At 52.9% G+C, this 19366-nt stretch overlaps 1 protein-coding gene and 1 long non-coding RNA gene across 13 annotated transcripts in view; one reads left to right on the forward strand and one right to left on the reverse strand.

Annotated features, from left to right (window-relative positions):
• Nucleotides 1–3760: 3760 nt before the first annotated feature.
• DNAJB5 (DnaJ heat shock protein family (Hsp40) member B5) lies at nt 3761–12431 on the reverse strand. 12 transcript variants are annotated; one of them, XM_015117514.3, is made up of 5 exons: nt 12345–12431; nt 11359–11500; nt 8737–8981; nt 5322–5923; nt 3761–5163 (listed from the first exon to the last, which is right to left on the reverse strand). In XM_015117514.3, the coding sequence occupies exons 2-5, from the start codon at nt 11424–11426 to the stop codon at nt 4930–4932; spliced, it is 1149 nt and encodes a 382-aa protein (XP_014973000.2). In that variant the 5' UTR covers nt 11427–11500; nt 12345–12431; the 3' UTR covers nt 3761–4929. The 12 variants fall into 12 exon arrangements, with proteins under 12 accessions (XP_014973000.2, XP_077822037.1, XP_014972999.2 ...); XM_077965911.1 differs by having other exon boundaries at nt 5322–5955; nt 8693–8981; XM_015117513.3 differs by having other exon boundaries at nt 11359–11503.
• LOC114672767 (uncharacterized) overlaps nt 5081–19366 on the forward strand; it is a 29684-nt gene continuing 15398 nt past the window's right edge. The window contains exons 1-4 of the long non-coding RNA XR_013404756.1: nt 5081–5205; nt 7379–7535; nt 9219–9354; nt 10875–10950. This is a non-coding gene — a long non-coding RNA (uncharacterized LOC114672767). The remainder of the gene's footprint in view (nt 5206–7378; nt 7536–9218; nt 9355–10874; nt 10951–19366) is intronic.

Consider the following 19366-nt stretch of genomic DNA (forward strand, 5'->3'; position numbering starts at 1 on the left):
TTGTCTTCCAACTCCCAACCTTGTTCGGTACAGCCTGGCCTCCCAGGACTATGGGCCATTTTCTATTCTTCCTAGAGAATTTCCTATAAGCAATAGTATTTGGAACCAACTAGAGCACAGCTTTTTGGAAGAGCCTCATGTAGCACTAGTGGGTCCTGGCCTAGAGGATGCAAGAGCTTTTGGTGCTGATGCAGCCTCAGGGCAAATAACAGACACATCTCAGCTAAGGAACAATCATAGATTCTTACAGCCCTCGAGGTATTTATGGGTCAAGGCAGCAAGAGTCTAAGGAAGAATTGATTGGGCACCTAAGAAGCTTCCATATGAGGGGCCCCCGTCAAGTTTCAGAATGACCTAGGGAAGGGTCTGAGGCATAGCCTGAGAAAGAGTCCCAAAGGTAACCTATCAAGGCGTTCAGAAAGCTACCCAGTAGGGGTTTTGGGGGCTGATTCATCAGAGGAGACCAAAAAAAATGACTTGTTGAATCACTCAAGGAGTGGGTCAGGAAACGACTTATAAATGCATTCAAGAGAGAACCTAGACTGGAAGCAACTGGAAAACACCCTGAAAGTTCACTTGGGCAGGTGGCCTATATATGTGTATTGTTCATGGCTTGCTGACAGTGATATATCACTCCCTTCTGGGAAGTCCTATAGCTGCTTGAAAACTGGAAATTTGGCACTCTCAGTGCAGGAACACTGCCTAAATACCTCTTGGAAGCTTTCCTTTCTTGATGCAGGTGCTACGCAGGCACTAGAAGCCTAAGTGGTATGGTTTTGAGCATGGCAGAGATAGAGTTTACCTCTTTAAAGTCTCTGAATCCATAAAACTTAAGGTGATAGAGACCAAATCATGGCTCCTTTCCCAAGTCCACCTTTATCCCTCAGCCACCCATGTTTCAGGGATGGCTAAATTGAGGTTGCGTAGCTCCTTGAAAGAAACAGACAGGTCAGGAGATAAGCTAATCACAAGGAATTCAGCCCCCACCCTGGAGAGTCCTTGCCTCCTCAACTGTAAGCAAGGAAGTCCAGAGGACCCTAGTTCAAGGACAGCAAACAAACTTTTTAGCTCCTTTTGCCCTCTCCATGGACAAGTCATGTCAGAGTGGGACTTTGAGGGCCAAGAGAGGCAATCCAGAGTCACTTCGAGTCAGACAAAGGCAGGACATACCCAACGGATGAGAGTGGAGTTGTATCCCAACAGACTCTGGCCATGGAGGAGCAGTGCCTGGAGGCAGAAGGGGCTCACCACAGAGCATAGCATCTTTTTGGAGTTTTTTCTTTAGGAAAAGGATATCGGAGATTAGGAATTTCTTTAAGAGCCAAAGAGGCCAGGGAGGTAGGAATTCCAAAGAGACTTCAGTTCCTAAGCCACAACGGGAAGATGTCCAGGAGATAAATGCCCATCTGAGTAGTCAAGGGGCTCCAGTGACTAAGGAGTACTCCCCAGCCAGGAATGTTGGTTGCCCAAGATCCAGGATGGCCAAGCCTTAAAGAGGATATTACTGTCATACAAGATGAGCAAATGATTGTCATAGTACTATCATTACAAAATCACACACACACATACACACACACACCTACTATAAAAACATTCAGGGGCTTATCAATGTGAGAAAAAAGACCCCAACTCCTCAGGACCAGATTGAACTAGTCTCTCCCACAGCTCTTTTACTGTCTTGACTTTTCTACAGCTCTGTGAACACTTCAGTGTCTCTAGGGGTGGTTACACAGGCATTACAATAGCAGAAATTCCTCATGCGGCCTCTAAGAAGGGTAAGGTTCAAATTGCAGGTAAGGTTACAGTCAGCCTTAGGACTTTCCCATTGAAGCGTTCCTTGCCGCAGATAGCCTTGCTTCTAGGCTCTCAAAATCCTATCCCTGGCCGGGCGCAGTGCCTCACATCTGTAATCCCAGCACTTTGGGAGGCCAAGGCGGGCGGATCACCTGAGGTCAGGAGTTCAAGACCAGGCTGGCCAACATAGTGAAAACCCGTGCCTACTAAAAAATACAAAAATTAGCCGGGTGTGGTGGTGGGCGCCTATAATCCCAGCTACTTAGGAGGCTGAGGCCAGAGAATCGCTTGAACCTGGGAGGCGGAGGTTGCAGTGAGCCAAGATCGTGCCATTGCACTCCAGCCTGGGTGACCAGAGTGAACTCTGTCTTAAAAAAAAAAAAAAAAAAAAAAAAAAAAATCTTATCCCCAGAGTGTGCTCAGCAGGACATGATAATTTCCCAGGTCTTTTATGTCCACACAGAGGCCAAAGGGAGCAGTCTGGCCCAGCAGACCAGAATCCCAAATCTTCAGGCCCTAGGAAAAATCCCAGACAAGAATTTAGCCACAAGTCAGGAGAGAGGCTACCCTAGGAGCCCCAAAGGAGGAGAGCATTGAGTAGGGGATGTAGGGTGGGGGTGTCTCCCTGCTCAGGCCAGGGGATTAGCAGATACCCTTGTGAGCAAGACCCTCTGGTTTCTGCACATTTCCTCCTTTCAAAGGAGGTACAAAAGTACCTCAGGTGAAAGGATGAGGAGCTTTTGTTCAGTGTCTTTACTGTGGGAAAAAAGCCAGTTAGTGTCAGCTTCAGCCAGACCCAGCTGAAGGCAGTGCTGTCTGGATAGTACTGGGGACACTGGCACTCAGGAGGGCATGACTGTCATAGCCTGATCCTGGAGAAGATGTGGGATTCATGCTCAGAGGAAAGTGAGCCCCAGGAGGACGTCCAGGGTTAGGCAGAGCCTGCAGATGGGCATTTCTGCAACTACAGGGCTCCTTTCTACCCAGATCGCAGGAAAGGGACAAGTGCCCCCTCATGCAGCCACCACTCAGTTCCTGAGGGCCAGTTGTCTCAGTAGACATGGGCAGGTCAGAGGGCAGGACAGACATCCCCAGATAACTGTGAGATTCAAGGATTTGCAGCTGTGTTCAATGCTTCCCAGGGAGTCTGTGTCCATAGCCAGGCCTCACCAGCATGGGCCAAGGAGGCCAGGTACCTCTGGCTACCCTCTCCAATGGCCAGGCTCTGTCTTCGGGGATGTGTCTCTTCTAGTTAGCCAGAAAGTCCTTCAGCCTCGCCAGGAGCAGTGGCTCATGTCTGTAATCCTAGCACTTTGGGAGACCAAGGCAGGCAGATCACTTGAAGTCAAGAGTTTGAGACCAGCCTGGGCAACATAGTGAAACCCTATCTCTACCAAAAATACAAAAATTAGCCGGGTGTGGTGGCACATGCCTGTAATCCCAGCTACTCGGGAGCCTGAGGCAGGAGAATTGCTTGAACCTAGGAGATGGAGGCTGCAATGAACCAAGATCACATCACTGCACTCCAGCCTGGGCGACAGAGCAAGACTCCGTCTCAAAAAAAAAAAAAAAAAAAAAGTCCTCCATCCCCTCCTAGAAGATAAATTTTCTCCTAGAAGGAAAATTTATCTGACTCAGAGAAAGTTTAGACAAGAAGAGAAAATCTATTTGTTTTCATGCTAAAGCATCTGAAGACAATGGTCTCTGTCTCTCATGAGCAGGGATATTTTTCCTTCCCAAACAGATGTTTCCTCTAATAGCTGAGTGGTACTTTCTGTCTGTGCTGTGCTTGGAGCATATGTTTTAGAAATCCCAGGAGGCTTAGAGGAAGGCAGGGGTCAGCTTCAGCTTATACTGAGGGTCTGCTTGGGCTTCTCAACGGTGACCAGAGCCCGGGAGGGAGGGTGACAGTGGCCCTCCTCACCCACCCCCATCCCTGGTTTTTTGCTCCTGCTCAGATGCCATATTTTTAAAATACTTTATTTTTTACATAATACTGTCATTACAAAAAAATACAAAAAAACTACTATAAAAACATTCAGGGGCTTGTCAAAGTGAGAAAACCTAAAGACCCCACCCCAGGATCTGGCTGAAGCAGTCTTCCCCCAGCTCCTTCACTATGACCTTTATACAACTGTGGGGGTGGGGCGGGATCACACAGGCATGAAAGGGCTGGAAATTCCCCACACAGCCTCCAAGGGTAAGAAATAAGTAGCTTCACATATCACAAAAGTGGGATTTGGAAGTTTGGGGGTGGCTAGGCCCTGAGTTCAGAGGTGTGGGGAAAAACCTGTGACCCTGAATCTCTTGGTGGGGAATAGCTGCCACCTGACCCCAAAGCCCTTTCCCTTCCTAATGAAGGCTGGGACATGGGCCCTGCCCCCAACCTCTTAGCCTTAATACCTCAGGCCCCATTCCCTGCCCTCCACCCTTGAACACTCCTGAGAGCAGCAGGGAGGATAGAACCTCCAGCTCTGTGGGTGTAGGCAGGGCAGCTGTTGCGGAGGCTGCTGAGGAGCTCACCACCCTGCTCCAGAGGAAAAGTGTCTCGTGCTCAAGTCCTGTTCACAGGTTGTGAACCTTCCCTTCTTATCCCCTCTCCTCTCTCCCAGAGAGGCACAGACAGCTCTAGGTGAGTGCTTCTTGTGCATGAATATGTGTGCCATAACCTCAGACACTGTGGACCTGGGGGTGGGGCTGAGAAAGCAATGTCCTTTCTATTCTCTTCTGCCCCCAACAGCAGGAAGCCAAAGGGAAGGGAGGGGACTGGTATTAGCAAAGCTGAGGGGAGAAGGACATGCTATGTACAGGCATGGATAAGGAATCTCTACATATCTTCAAGTAGCACTCAGGTCACTCTCCAGCCACTGCAGTGGAAACTGGATTCAAAGCTAGTGACATGAACATTGACCCCTGGCCTGGGCTAGCTCTCCCCACCTCCCTCCCACTCCCCCCAGGCAGCCCAGCTCTGAAAGGGTCAGGGACAGGAACATTTTCCTGAAAACCAGTGGCTTTTTTTTTGCATTTTAGAAAAAAGTTGCCAGTGTCCAGTGGACATCAAGCTGGGTGCACATTGAGTGGAAGTGAGTGTTGGGGGTATTGCTGTGGTAGGCTCTGGACTGGCTGGGGCAGAGCCTAGGAACAGGGTAGGTGCTGCTTAAGGATCTGTCTTGTCTGTGGTGTTAATCTGTCTGGGAAGCGAACTTTGAACTCAACAATGAGGTCTCCCCGCTGAGTTGGCACTTTGGGGAAGGGAAGGCCCTCCCCACGGAGTCTCTTCACGGTGCCTGGTTTGATGACATCATTGCAGGGCAAAGGGATCACTCGGCCGTCGATGGTGGGAATGTTCACAGTGCAGCCACACAGCGCCTGGGGAAGACGAAGCAGAAAGTGAGGAAAAGGTGGGGCAAGGTGAGTGGGAAGGAAGGAAATAGATTGAGTGGGGAAAGAATGTGCCAGCTGGCAGGAAGGGGGGGAATGTCCCCACCATCTCCCCAGCACACACACACAGCCTGACTAGGCCCCACCTCCTTGAGGCTGATCAGGGCACTGTAGAGCACGTTGGTGCCATCTCGACGGAAGTGTGCATGGGGCTTGTCTTTGAGCACAAAGACGATGTCAGCAGGGATGTTGTCAGGTGTGGCGTCACCCTCTTTGGGGAAGGTGATCTTGGTGCCTTCCTTCCAGCCACGCTTGATGACTATGTGCAGGATCTTGTCCTCGGTGCGCACAGTTCGCCCATCAGGGTTGAGGCGACGCCTTGTGATCTTCATGCGCTTGGTGGAGCCATGGTAGATCTCCTCCAGGGACACCCGCAGCTCGTGCACCACTGGGGGATCCTGCACCTTGCGCCGAGGGTACAGTGGTTCTGGCGCTCGCCTCGGACCCCTACTCAGCCCATTGAAGCCAAAACGGCCGAAAGCACCAAATGGGTCCTCATCTTCATCCACATCCATGTCATCTGGGTCAAAGCCACTGAAGGGCCGAGTGGAGCGGCTGCTGGCAAAGAAGATATCGAAGGGGTTGGAGCCACCAAAGAAGGAGGCAAAGGTGGCATGGGGGTCCCCATGAAAGGTGTAGTGAAAGGAGCCACTGGAGCCACCTGATGTGCCACCGCCGGTCTTCAGGCCTAGAGGGGAGGAGAAGTTAGGGGCAGTGTGGCTCATCCTGGCCCCACCCCAGTGTCTTCCCCCTGCCCTCTAGCTCCCAGTTCACAGGCCTAGAGAAAGAGGCAACATTTAAATCCCACAGAGAGGGCCAGGCTAATAGAGTAAGAAAGGCTTCTGGCAAGATTATTTTCCATTCCTAATTATATATTTAATAACAATGCACAACTTGAGATTCAAAGAGGTTGGCTTACCCAATAGGTGGAAAAGCCAGGACTAGAGGACTTAGAGGATGTGACTTCCAGTCCTGTAATCTTTTCCACATACTCATGGTCCAAAGGTGTCTCAAAAAGCTTTGAATGACTAGCTGGTATCACATTACAAGTCATACCTGGTTCCCAAATCTTTGCTTATCTCCAAAGACATACAGGACAAGGGGCAATCAGACAGGATGTGACCACAGAGGGGGCTGGTAAGTGAACAGTCGTAAATAGGGTAGGGATGCAACCCAGGAGGAAGACCACTTTCACTCTGCTTCTAGCAATATTTCCTCTTTCCCTGACTCCTGCTCAAATGGGAAATCAGGAGGCCTTAAAAAGTGGGAAAGCTCATTAGCTTGGAGATGAAGAGATATTTTTCTAGAAAAAATTTTCAAATGCTTTGTTCCCACACTCTGCTCGGTGTTACACAACTTTAGGGAGTGTCATTCACACATTGTACAGACATAGACTACAATGGGAATGGAGCTCCCTGGAGTTATACAACAGCGAACTCCATATCCCACACCTAATGTTGAGCAACCAAAATGCATGAATGGGCTGGCACGTGGCAGGTGGTGACCTTAGCTGCTCTCTCTGTCGGGTCCTAAGGGGCTCAGATTCCTGGAGGCAGCTTTCTTGCAGAGGAGGAGGTGCTGGCGGTAGTGGGGGATGTGGGGAGAGGGTTCACACTGAAAACTGCTCTGGAATATGGAGACTATGGATGGGGTCTAGGCTAGGAAAGAGACCCTTCTCTTTGAGGCCGTTTATCTAGAATTTCAACTGATCATGGAGATCTGAGCCTAAATTAGCCTCTTATTTCCTGGAACCACAAGGGCAGATTTGAGTTTCACTAGAGAGGACAAGTGGCAGACGGTTCAGGGACTTGTGGCAGCTGCCTCTTCACCCCTCCCCCAAGACCTAGGATCTCTTCTTTCCTTCTATCGAGGGGCTGATTATCAAGCAAGTGTAAGCAGCCTGGCAGAGCTTGGTGAGAGAGGGAGGGAGGCTGGACCGATGATGAAGGGAAGGGGTAATTCTCTCTATAGAGATTTCTGTTCTTCCACTGCTACCCCCTTTCAAGCTGGGAGCAACTTGTCCCTTGCTGGAGCTGCACACGGAGTCTGTGTGTATAACTGCTCTATAACAGATGGCTGCTGGGGATTGGGCAGGGTGGACAGAAATATAACCAACATTTCTAAGCTGCTTCTCCCTCCCCAGGTCATGGAGGTCCCCTTAAGGCCATGCTGCATCCTCAGGGGCCCTCCTGGGATGGGGTTCTGCATCAGAACCTGGCGTCTGGACCCCTTCACTTAGGCAGAAGGGGTGAAGTATCTCCGGGGAGCTCTCCCAGCTCCTGCCTTCTTTCTAAACAAAGGTGAGGCTGAATGGAGGAATGGGTGCAATTCCAAGACAGGTCACATGGTGGCATGGTGTCTGCACTGCTTCCCTCTTTCCCACTCCTATCCCTCCCATTGCTCCATGCCAGAGAGAAAAATGTCTTAGCTGGAAGAATACTGGGGGTGCCAGCCGGTATCTGGTGAATCTGGGAGTTGGCACGTCTAGGAGGTAGGCAGGAAGAATGGAAGGAACCGGCAGCATGGAGAATAGGAAGAGGGAGTTGGGAGGACGAGGGTGCACAGAGGGGCATGGAACACAAGGCCAGGAGGAGGGGAAGAAAATAACCTTCTTATCTACATATGATTAGCCCATTTAGTTTTGAGGATAGAATGGGGAGGGTGAAGAGGAGGAGAATGTGAAAGAAACGTGGATTCTGTTGGGGAGGAAGGACAGTTCTTCCCAGGAAGGAGAGTCCTCAGCGTGACAATGTCTCTTAATATAGCCTGACAGGTGCCTGTGGCTGGCGGATGGCAGGCAGCCCTGAGGGGCAGGCCCAGAATTAGCAGCTACATCATGGCCGTGGGATGTGCTGGGAGGGGCCTCCCTCTCAGAGGCTTTATTTGGGCCTTTCCTGCCTCCCACCCCATGGCCACCAGCTACCCCAGGGAAGGGGGAAGATGCCAGCAGCAGTTCCCCTTCCACCCTTGGATCCCTGCCACTTCCTCTGGGAGGCAAAGCTCCACCTCTGTTCTGCTGGCCAGAAGCAGGCAGGACTGGGGGAGAGAAGGGGAAAACCATTTCTGCTCAGAGCTCTGGTAGTTAATTCCCAGGCTGCTTAAGGGCCAGACTTTTATGCTGATGAATGTAAATGCTCTGTCCTCAGAGAGCCACACACTCCCTCTCCCCAACCTTCCCCATCAGCCAATGAAGCAGCAGAGACTTCAGGCAGGACTAATAAGGCTGGGAAGGAAAGAAGGGCGGGGAAGGCCTCTGGCTCTTGCTTCAGACCTCTCTAAGGCCTGAACCCAAGGAGGGAGGGAGCATAGAGAGGCGGGGAGAACTAGGGTGAGCTGAGCTGGGTAGTGGGTGGGCTCCTGTCTCCTCTGGGTGGCAGTGCTGGAAACCCGTGCCGCCCTCACCCCTCCACAGCCTCCAGTTCCCTGCTACACAAACTGGTGCACCCAGGACCTCTACCAAGCAAAGGGGTCCGGGATTGGGCTAGAGTGCTGCCCTCTTACCTTCCTCCCCATACTGGTCATACAGGCCCCGTTTCTTGGGGTCACTCAGCACATCATAGGCCTCTGCAATCTCCTTAAACTTCTCCTCAGCATTGGGTTCTTTATTCTTGTCTGGGTGGTACTTCAAGGCCATCTTCCGGTAGGCTTTCTTGATCTCATCCTCATTAGCCCCCGATGGGATCCCAAGAATCTTGTAATAATCTTTTCCCATCACAGCCACTGGACCAGCACTGGTCTCCTTGTTTCTGAAAGAAACCCAGGGCCAAGACTTGATGCCTTCTCCTCTTCTGCCCCAGCCCTGTTCCTGATGATCTTGCAATCCCTAAATGACTCCCTGGGTAACCTTCAGCAGGTCATGCCTGTTCTGTGGGCCTGTATACCCCCCATCTGTAAAATGAAAGGTTTGGACTAGATGATCTCTTCCGGCTCTGACATTCTAGAATTCTGTGATTCCGTCCTCACCTCCTGGGTTTTCCCAGCAGGAAAATGAAGGTTGTGGCCCACTCTTGGGGCTAGGCGGAGGCCCTGGTCCTTGGGCCAGTCTGAGGACCCCTGAGAGGCCCTGCTGAGTGAGGTGGCACCATGGACTGAGCGACCCACACACAGGAGCTGGCGAAGGTCAGTGTAACGGGTGAGGTCACCTGAGCATCGTGGTTCCTACGCCACACCTCAGGCATGGTGCCCAGGCTGAGGGCAGCTGGGGCAGTGGCCCAGGACTGGGAACAGGCCTGGGTCTTCCGCCAGCTGTCCTGGCCAGCCAGACTGAGTCAGGGAATGGGTGTCTGGAGTCCTCTCTGCCATTGGAGACCCCAGGCCTCCCCGCCCCCACCCCCTGAAGATGCTAAGCCTCACGTGTGACTCAGATCACAGGGTGACTCACAGCCTTTGGAAACTGCTGTTTCCAACTCCCTCATTAGCAGGGGGTGCGATACTGTCCTTCCCCCAACCAGGGCAACGGTTCCCTTATTTCCCAGCGTCTACACACAAAACTGTGAGGGTTGTGCCGCCTAAGCACCAGTGTGAGTGAACAAAAGCATCCTGGGGACAGGACTTTTTAAACCCCAGCTGTTAGGAGACAATTGGGCACTAACCAACCACCATTTCCTTAATACTCTCCTAGCCCCACCCCGCGCCCCAGTCCGCCCTGCAGTTTAGGATCTGGCCCAGCGTCAGACCCATATTCCTCTGAGTCCCTTTTAAGGTGGGTGCAGGAGCATTTGTTTTAAGAGAAACGCACAACCCAAATTCTTCCATTCTAGTCTCCCTCCATCGGTGTGTCTGTGGTGGATATCAGGGGAAGGGGGACTTTCCTGTAGCTAGAGCTCTCTGGGGGAATGGCCAGAAACCATTCTCAGCCCTTCTGAGACTTGGCCAACCCCTGCCAAAGCCAGGAGAACCAGAGTCTTTCTAGCAATGTCCTAGGCTGGCAGCCACAGCTGAGACCTGCCTTTCTGCCTCTGACTGCTTCACAGAAGGGAGGTGTACAGGGTGTCCTGGCAGGAGTGAGGGCTGTAACCGGGTAAGGGGGAGGTGCCCAAGGCCCTAGGTGGGCAGGGACAATGGCCCTCACTTCTGCCCCCATAGGCTCTGCTGCAGGTGGCTGGGTTGACTCATGGTTCTGGGAGTCACCTTTCTCTGACGAAGAAAAGGCTCAACAAAGGCGGGTACTCCCCCATCACCCCCCACCAGCATGTCACGTCTGTGGGGGAGATGTAGGGGGGGGGGATTGGGAGAGGCAGAGAAGAAAGAGCACCCTGGGCGGGGGGGCAGCCATTTTCAGAAATGGCAGCAAAAGCCGTCTGAGAGGGAGCTGGGGGTGGTCTGCCATTTCTGCCTCAACCCACACCTTCTTCTCCCTGGGACTGGGAAGGAACCCTAGCACACCAAGAGGGTGCCCCCAGAGAACTACAGCAGCTTCCAGGCAGAGGGCCAGTGGAACAGTTCACCAACCACCCACCTCCTTTTTCTGTCCCTGCGTTACCTCCGCACCCGGCCAGCTTCCTCCCTGGTACCCACCTGCTAGCTGCTCTAGGCCCATACATCTCTTGCCTCCACAGATACAGGGCAAGCTCTTTCAGGATCTGCCTCCTTTTTCTACTTCTGCTTTCCTCCCTCCTTCCCTTCCCCCCTACCCACAGGCCACGTGTTGGAATGACAAAGGAGCCCCATGGCATGGCACTGCCTTTGATGGAGAAGAATGAGGAGGATGTTAAGGTAGAGGCAGGAAGGAAAAATGGGGAGAAAATGGCAAGGGGGACTGTTGAGGTACAGGGAGGGGAGATGGCTGATACCGAAAATGATGTACTGATGGAGGGGGATGAGTGACAAGTGGAAATGGCTGAGGTGGAAAATGGGTTAATGATGGGTTGAAAGGGAGGAATGTAGAGAGTTGAAATATTGGAGGAAATGTCTGTGGAAAATGGATACCTGAAGGGTTTGAGATAAGAGGAATGAAAAGGGGTGCAATTCATTCAAATATGTAGGTGAGGCAGGAGAGGGGTCCCTGTATGTCACGGAGGGGATGAGGATGAGGTGGAGGAAGCAGGAAGGCAATGGAAGGGATGGCCGTGTGGAGGGTTTGACTGGGTATGGGTATGAGTGCCCTTCTCCGGAGGGACTTACCGAAACTTTACAAACCCATTCAGCGTCCACGCTCGAAGTTTTAAGGGCTCCAGCTGAATTTTAAACATCAAGCTGGCTAAGAAGTCTTCTCCCCAGGAGTGTGGGAAGCTCCGGAAAGCTCCTCGGGCCTGTAGTGGGGGTGCTGCTGGGGGTGGGCAGGAGAGCACTGTGCGCTTAAACATGCCCAGCCAAGCCCCTCACCTCTGATCGCTCCACCGGAGCCGGCCTGAAGTGCTGCAGCTCTGGAAGCCACCTCCTCGGACTCTCAGAGGCGCGTGCCCAGCAAGGCCTGTCTGGCGCAGCAGGTGCCGGACCTGATCCCCAGGTGTGGAGAGTGAAGGGAGAGGACCCGTGGCCACCTGCTCTCAGGTGCAGCAGTGTCTGGCTGGCTGTGAGCGGCTGTATGGCAGCGTGTCAGTGAGGCTGGGAGTGCAAGCGTGTGTTTGTGAGTGGCAGCGTGTGTACCTATGACAGGTGTGATTGTGAGGGCCCGAGAGGCAGTGAGCTCCTGTCGCCTCTCCCTGGGGAGGACCCGACCCCAATCCCCAAGAACCTACTCAATGAAGTCACTGACGGGAGTCTCCTCCCTCGCGGATGGGCGGGGCAGAGCGGAGCTCGGCCGGGACAAAAGGCGCGGCGAGGAGAGGAGGGGAGGGGGCTCGGGCGGGGGAGGGTGGTCGGTGATGTCACCCGCTCTGGCTGGCTGGCCTGCTCACAGACGCCTCCGTCCCACAGAACCCAATCTGGTCCGGTCCGACCCGACCCTCCCCTCCCCTCCCCTCCCCTCCCCGGCTCAGACGCTGGCTGCCCCCTGTAACAGCCAAGCCCGGGTCGAGGACTCCGAGCACCCTGCAGACCCCAGGGCCCCGCACCCCCACGGCAGCAGAGCCTACGGGCCCTCAGTGTCCCAACCCCCCAACACCAGGAGCCCTGGCTTCGCGACGCCCCGCTCCCGGGACCCCCGAGTCCTGGCTCGGCGCCCTCACCGGTGAGGAGCTGCGGGCGCCGCCGTGGTCCGTGAGACAGCCGCTGCCCCCTCCCCCGGCTCCGGCTCCGCCGCCTCCACCCGGGACAGGAGTCGCCTGCCCGCCGGCCGCCGACAGCGGGACCGGGAGCCCGCCCCCACGGCTCCGCCTCCGCGCCGCCCATTGAACCGCCTTCCCGTCACTCAGTTCAGCCTCTGCTGTGATTGGGCAATTTTCAACAAGCGGCCTGGTGATAGCCGCCCATCCTCCGCCCCTGTCACCCGGCCACACGCGCACACATTCCAGGCAGTGATTGGTATGGATCTGATTGGCGCCCTCTGGGATCACTCAACCACGCCTCTTTGCCATCTTGTCGTGCCATTGGTGAAAAAGACAGAGGGCGGCAACGCCACTCGGCCTTTGATTTCATTGGCTCGTGCCTGAGACTCAGACCCGAGCCCGGGGCAACTATATTAGTCCAATCTCCGGGTTGAGAAGGTGGGACGTACTGGCCACTGCTCGAATCCCAGGAGAACCTTCTGGAACCCTTGCGACGTCAAAGGCAGCCTTAAAGGAAAACTGTACCCACCAGTTGGCCGTGCGGCCGTGCATTCTTTTCTTTCTTCATTGGGGGCAAGGGGGAGAGAACAGTGCACTCTGGGAGGTGTAGTCCCTGGACCGGGGCCAAAAGGTCAGCGCTTCTTACTCGCCTTTCAGCCAACGGTGTAGCCACCTCGAGCTGACCTCATTTAGCTTTACCTTACCCTGACCCCGCGGTGGCCTGACGTGACCTAACGGAATCTCTAACAGACCTCACGGATGCCGGGTTTCAGAGCCCTCCGGACCTCTTCCCTGAGGGAAACGGATGGCTCTGCCCAGGCCGGCGCCTCCAGGAGTCTCCCCCGCCCACCCTCTGTACAGCCCCTCATCCTCGCGCCCCTCCTCAGCGACCCCGCGGTGCCCATTTCAGTCCCCTTTCTAATCAGTCTCTCATCCTGCTTCCCCCTGGAGTGCCTGTGTTTTAGCCCTTTCCTTCTTGGCCCTCAATGATCTCCTGTCTTCCTTCCCGCAGTGATCCGTTTTATCCTATTCTTGGTTCTTTCTTTACACCTCCGATCTCCTATCCTAGATCTCCCCTTTAATCTTTCATCTCACTCCCCAAGATCCCCTTCCTTACCCTCAGAATCTCTAGTCTCCCCCACCCCCCATTAAGTCATTAGATCTCAGCCCCAGTGTCCCCGATGCAGGGAGCAGGCGGGGCTGCGGAGGCGGTCGCCGGCGGAAGCCGCCACTCGAGCAGACACGGTGCCTGGCGCCCACGTCACTGTCTCCCAGGCCCATCTGTGCTCGAGGGAGCGGGGGTGGGGAGGGAGTAATTTGGGGGTGAAGTCGGGGAAGAGTGCTGGGGGACTGACGATAAAGGAAGGGTCAGGCCAGAAGCTCTCCTTTACTTCTTTCTTTCCTATTTTCCAGAGACAGAGTTTGGACACCCATGAGGTCTTGCTAGAAACTGCGGCTTGAGTACCTGGGCCAAGAGCAGAGCAGGGAGGGGGCCAGGGTCCTGGGGTCAGTTCTGCAGATTCTTCACTACCTGCCTTCGTGCCAGGAGTCACTATGGGGCTCCCAAGGGTAAAGGGGCATGAGGTGTGAAGGAAGAAAGAGACTTGGGGTGAGAGGAGGATGGAGAGGAAGTGGGGTTGGGGGCCAGGAGGGGAGCAGAGATGGGTGATGAATGTGGGGGAATGAGGAGCATGAGGAATTTGGGGAAATGGGGTTGAGGGAGGGTAGGTAGGGAGAGGGAGTGGTGAGAGGATGGGGAGATGGGGTGAGGGGGATGAGGAGGGCAGGGGCATGGGGCAGATGAAAGATAGGGTGGGAGTAAGGAGGGCAGAGGAAAGAAAGGCTGGGGAGGGGCGGGGAGTCAGGGTGGGGGATGAGGAAGGGTGAGCAACGAAAGGATGAGGCACAGAGATGGGGTGAGGAGGAGTGAGGAAGGGGGAGGGTAGGGAGGAGGGATGGACTAGTGTGACACAGAGATGGGTGAGGTGGGGTGAGGGGCCCTGCACCGCTGCTGGCTCCTCAGATCTGGGGGCTCTCTCTCTCCCACCTCCAGACTTGTGGGGCCCAGGCTGTGGGTGGCTCTCCTTCTTCCTATTCCAGTTCTGTCTCTTTTGCCTCCCCCAACCTTCCCTGTGCCAACACGGAGGCAGAGAGTTTAGTCACCAGCCTTTACCTGGCCCCTGCTAATTCTAAAGTGTAGGCTCGGACCTTTGAGGGTGCGGGACTGTGCCTTTAGGTGTTGGTGGCACGGACTCCACTGTTTGCCTAGTCCGCAGTTCCTGCCTTCAGTCCCATTGTCCTGGGTGTCAAGTGTGTGTGGTGCTCAGTGTGGCATGGACCGTGGCAGTGTGGTCTGGAGTCTATGCACCTTGTGAGCTTACACACCACACTGGCACCTCATCTCCTTTGTAAATGGGGATTGGTGCCTCAGGGGGTTGTTGAGAGGGTTAATTAAGGTAACACAGGTAGTGCACTTAGTTCTGAGCTGGGCATGTAGTTTATACCCAACCAATGGTTAACTTGGTTAACTCAACCAAGTTAACCATTACTCTACATGTTCACAGATGCTGGGAGTGTGAGTGCATCTGTAAATCTGTGAGTCTGATTGGGAGTTATTTATAGTGTGATACTGGTAATGTGATTTGTGAGTGGATCTGTGCAGTTATTTTTGTGTGGTGGTGTGCCTGATTCTGTTATATGTTGTAGGTATATGATTTTGAGTCAGTGTACATGTGTGAGTAAATGACTGTGCGGGCATGTGTCTACATGACAAAGAGTGGATGAGGTATGTGGCCGCTGACACATTGACACCATGTCTGCCAGCGTATGCACGCATCTGCGATCATGCCAGTGCCAAACGCCCCCACTCACCCTCCCTCCCCTTGGAGACGTCATAACCCTAGGTGTCCCTCATTTCCTCACCCTGAGGGAACCGGAACCCGTGGGCAGGGGTGGGGGTGGGTGCCAGTGAGGAGGTGTTTTAGACAGAGGCACATGTTCCCTCCCAGACTGTATAGGGAAGGGAGCCCCTATCCTGCTCACATCCCAAAGGCTGCAGAGGAAGTGCCCCCAGCCTGTTTTCAGTTCCCTGTCTTGTCACCATGGTAGCGGTTGCCAGGGGTTCCCATGGTTGCTAAGATCTGGGTGTGGGAGGCTGCCAGGCCCTGTTGCCAGTAGAAACAGAGAATCCTGTGGGGAAGGAAGACTACCCTCACAACTGCCAGCTCTCTGCAGTGACAGAACTGGCCCTTGGACCACTTCTCTCCCCCAGTTGTACCTATGATATGTATGTGGTAGTACTAGTGTGTGTGTGGGAGCAGAAGCGGGGGCTTTACAGGAAACCAAGACTAGAATAATGGGATACTAGAATACTGAGGAAAAGGGGGCTCCTTGGCCTAGCCATCACCATCCTTAAAGTTAGGAGGGCCTTACGAATTAGTGACTACCCCCCATCTCTACTAAAATACAAAAAAAAAAAAAAAAAAAGCCAGGTGTTGTGGCGCGTACCTGTAATCTCAGCTACTCAAGAGGCTGAGGCAAGAGAATCGCTTGTACCCAGGAGGCAGAGGTTGCAGTGATCCGAGATCGCGCCACTGCACTCCAGCCTGGTTGACAGAGTGAGACGAGACTCCCTCTCAAAAAAAAAAAAAAAAAAAAAAAAAAGAGTGACTATCTCTTTCTGTCCCCTGTCCCTCATACCTCTCCCCTGGGCAGTCTCCCTGTTTGTTCTTGAGTTCTCCAGTGACTGGGTACTCATTACCTGATGCTTTTTCCTGGGCGTAGGAATGCCACATTGACCCATCACCTTGGCTGCAGACGGCCTCTCTCCTGTGATCAGACTCTGAGCGTCTCACCTGATACATGCTTCATGCTGACACCCAGGCCCAGACTTTGGTCCTACGCTGAATCCCAACTTTGACCTCAGCCTGAGACACAACCTGGTTATTGTCCTGGTAGAAACAGTTCCCCAAATCCAGCCTCTGCCCAAACCCTCCTCCTAGACATGGCTGAGCCCTAATTTTGATTAAAAATACTTGAATTTGGCCGGGCGCGGTGGCGCAAGCCTGTAATCCCAGCACTTTGGGGAGGCCGAGACGGGCGGATCACGAGGTCAGGAGATCGAGACCATCCGGGGTTTAGGTGAAACCCCGTCTCTACTAAAAAAATACAAAAAAAAAAAAAACTAGCCGGGGGAGGTGGCGGCGCCTGTAGTCCCAGCTACTCGGGAGGCTGAGGCAGGAGAATGGCGTGAACCCGGGAGGTGGAGCTTGCAGTGAGCTGAGATGGCGCCACTGCACTCAAGCCTGGGTGACAGAGCGAGACTCCGTCTCAAAAAAAAAAAAAATACTTGAATTCATCTTCAGATTCAGTTCTGATCCTATACTGAACTAACTGAACACTCCGGGATCTAACTCCGTGATATTCGCTGGTGTCTCCCTGCGTGTTCTGAACCTATGGCTGACCAGCACCAAAAGGGTTCAGAGGGGGTAATTTCCTGCCTTGGGATGAGAGCGCAATATTAGGGATAACCAGCAGAGGGCGCGCAACATCAGGTTCTAGAGGCAAGCGCCCAAGAGCCCACCTGTGAACTAAAAAAATTAAAAGTTCTCGATTTTGATGCCAAAACTTTGGGTTTATGTGGGTTCTTACAGTCATGAATCTTCTCCTCCTGGCTCACCTGGGCTTAGCACCGGGTATGCACAGAATGTGCTTAAGTGTTTATTGGCATCTCAGGTCTCAAGAGGACTGAAGTCACCCCACCCCGAAATCAGCATTTCTGTCACATGCTTAATACAGCTCCACTGCCTTTCCTGGTAACCAGTTATGTTTGGTCCTATTGAGCAGAAATCTGCCTCTCCATAGCGTTCACATTTCATCTTAGCCCTGTCCTTGAGACCACACTGACCTCATTGGCCCATCTGCCAAACGTCACCATCTGCATCCTTCAAATCTGCTTCTCTCCAGGACCCATTCCTTCATGGGTTCATCCCCTGCCTTTCTCAGTTCTACCCACTAAGATCATGTTCGCCTGAGTGGGTTTCAGTTTGTGGTGCCCAGTTATGATTAGCTTTTTCCAGGAGAGCTGGTGCAGGGTACAAATGAGCCGACCTGCCTCCCTCCTCTGACTCTGAACTTCTTTCCACATAGGCTCAGAATACGTCAGTTTGTGTGTGTGTGTGTGTGTGTGTGTGTGTGTTTGTTGTTTTGTTTTTCTTTTGAGACAGAGTCTTGCCCTGTTGCCTAGGCTGGAGTGCAATGGCGTGATCTTGGCTCACTGCAACATTTGCCTCCTGGGTTCAAGCAATTCTTCTGCCTCAGCCTCCTGAGTAGCTGGAACTACAGGTGTGCACCACCACACCTGGCTAATTTTTGCATTTTTAGTAAAGACAGGGTTTCACCATGTTGGCCAAGCTTGTCTTGAACTCCTGACCTCAGGAGATCCACCTGCTTCGGCCTCCCTAAGTGCTGGGATTACAGGCGTGAGCCACCACACCTGGCCCACCAGTTTATTTTTTGGCAGCCACCTCATACTGTTCACCTATACCGAGTTAAGGCTCTTTTCTCACTGAGCTGCTAAATCACCTCTTGTTCATTTGTACTTGTTATAATTTTGAATGGAGAGCTGTATTCATTTTAAACAAAGATACTTGAAATAAAATAAATTTGTTTGCAATACATTCTCAATTTTAGGATACTCTTTGGGCTTGGAAATCTCTGTACTTGATGTTCACTCAAAGGTGGGACAAGGAGGGACTGAAGGTCCTCAGCTGGCTTGGCTGTGACTTCAGCACTTTGGACAGAGGCAATCACGGTACCCACCACCCCACCATCCAGCTATGCCTGGGACTGTGGGAGGGTGGAGATGATACACTCACAGCTTTCAGCTGGAGCAGAAATCCTTTCTACTTACCCAGTGCCTTACAGTCTGTAAAGCTCTCTCCTCTTACAAAACTCTTTCCTCAGTTAACCAGCCCAGGAGGCTGACAAGACAGGGACTGTCCTACAGATTTTACAGTTGAGGAAACTGAGGTTCAGCAAAGTCAACCTCCAAGAAACCCTTAGACAGGGTGGGGTTGGAGAGAGCACTACTCCATGTTTAGCAAATTTAGCAGCCATTGATTCTTTTAAGGAATGACTCTCCCCAGGGAGAAAGAGGAAATGCATTTGAACCAGAGCAGGACAGGATGAGTGGAGGTTTGTGTGGAATCAAGACCCCGGCCAGTCCTGGGAGCAAGTGGCAGTTGGTGGGAGGAACAGTCCTCAGAGGGTCTAAAGCTCCAGCCAGGACTGCTGAACTGAGGGCAGGGAAACCTTATTCATTCGGGCCCACAGATACCCAGCCTTTATGCCTCTTTTTCTGTACCAATGCTTAGCTTTACTGAGCCTGGAGACAAGGACAAAGGGCTGGTGGGATGTCATTAATCTGCTCTCAGTCTGGTGGACCCCATGGGAAGACTTCAGGGAGGAGAGGTGTGGGAGCCGCATGAGTGGGTGGGGTGAATTGTGCAGTGGTAAGAAATCAGTGCCATGGATACAGGCCTGGTTACCTGTGTCTATTCCCAGGGTGGAGAGGGGAGATGCTGGCTTACACAGCAGTGGTTCCTTTGAGGTAAGCTTTGACAGGAAGCACAACAAAGTGGCTAAGAACATGTCCTCTGAAGGCAAACTGCCTGGTTCCCCTACTTCCTGTGTGGTTGTGTAACCTTGGGAAACATGGGGTCTCTGTTCCTCATTTTTCTCACCTGCAATAAAAATCTCATAGGGTTATTGTGAAGATTAGTGACTCTATGCAAAGCACTGCCAAGTGCATAGTAAGTGCTCAAAAAATGTTAGAGATGACTTGTACTTGGGATCTTCTCTGGTTTTGGAGGTAGAGTATGGGCCTCTGATCCATAGCCTAGAAATGCTTTCTCACCTATAGGTACTGGCTCTGTTCTCACCAGATAAAAAGGATGAATGAGGATCCCATAGTCCTCCAAATG

Source organism: Macaca mulatta, chromosome 15, assembly GCF_049350105.2.
Source record: "Macaca mulatta isolate MMU2019108-1 chromosome 15, T2T-MMU8v2.0, whole genome shotgun sequence".
NCBI lineage: Eukaryota > Metazoa > Chordata > Mammalia > Primates > Cercopithecidae > Macaca > Macaca mulatta.

Excerpts from the sequence above, each read along its gene's own strand:
- DNAJB5 (XM_028835085.2), bottom strand. The coding sequence starts at position 11,540 with ATGTTTAAGCGCACAGTGCTCTCCTGCCCACCCCCAGCAGCACCCCCA. Across the intron at positions 5,924-8,736 it reads TGACCAGTATGGGGAGGAAG|GCCTGAAGACCGGCGGTGGC; the intron begins GTAAGAGGGCAG and ends CCTCCCCTCTAG. Across the intron at positions 5,164-5,321 it reads CCCTGATCAGCCTCAAGGAG|GCGCTGTGTGGCTGCACTGT; the intron begins GTGGGGCCTAGT and ends CGTCTTCCCCAG.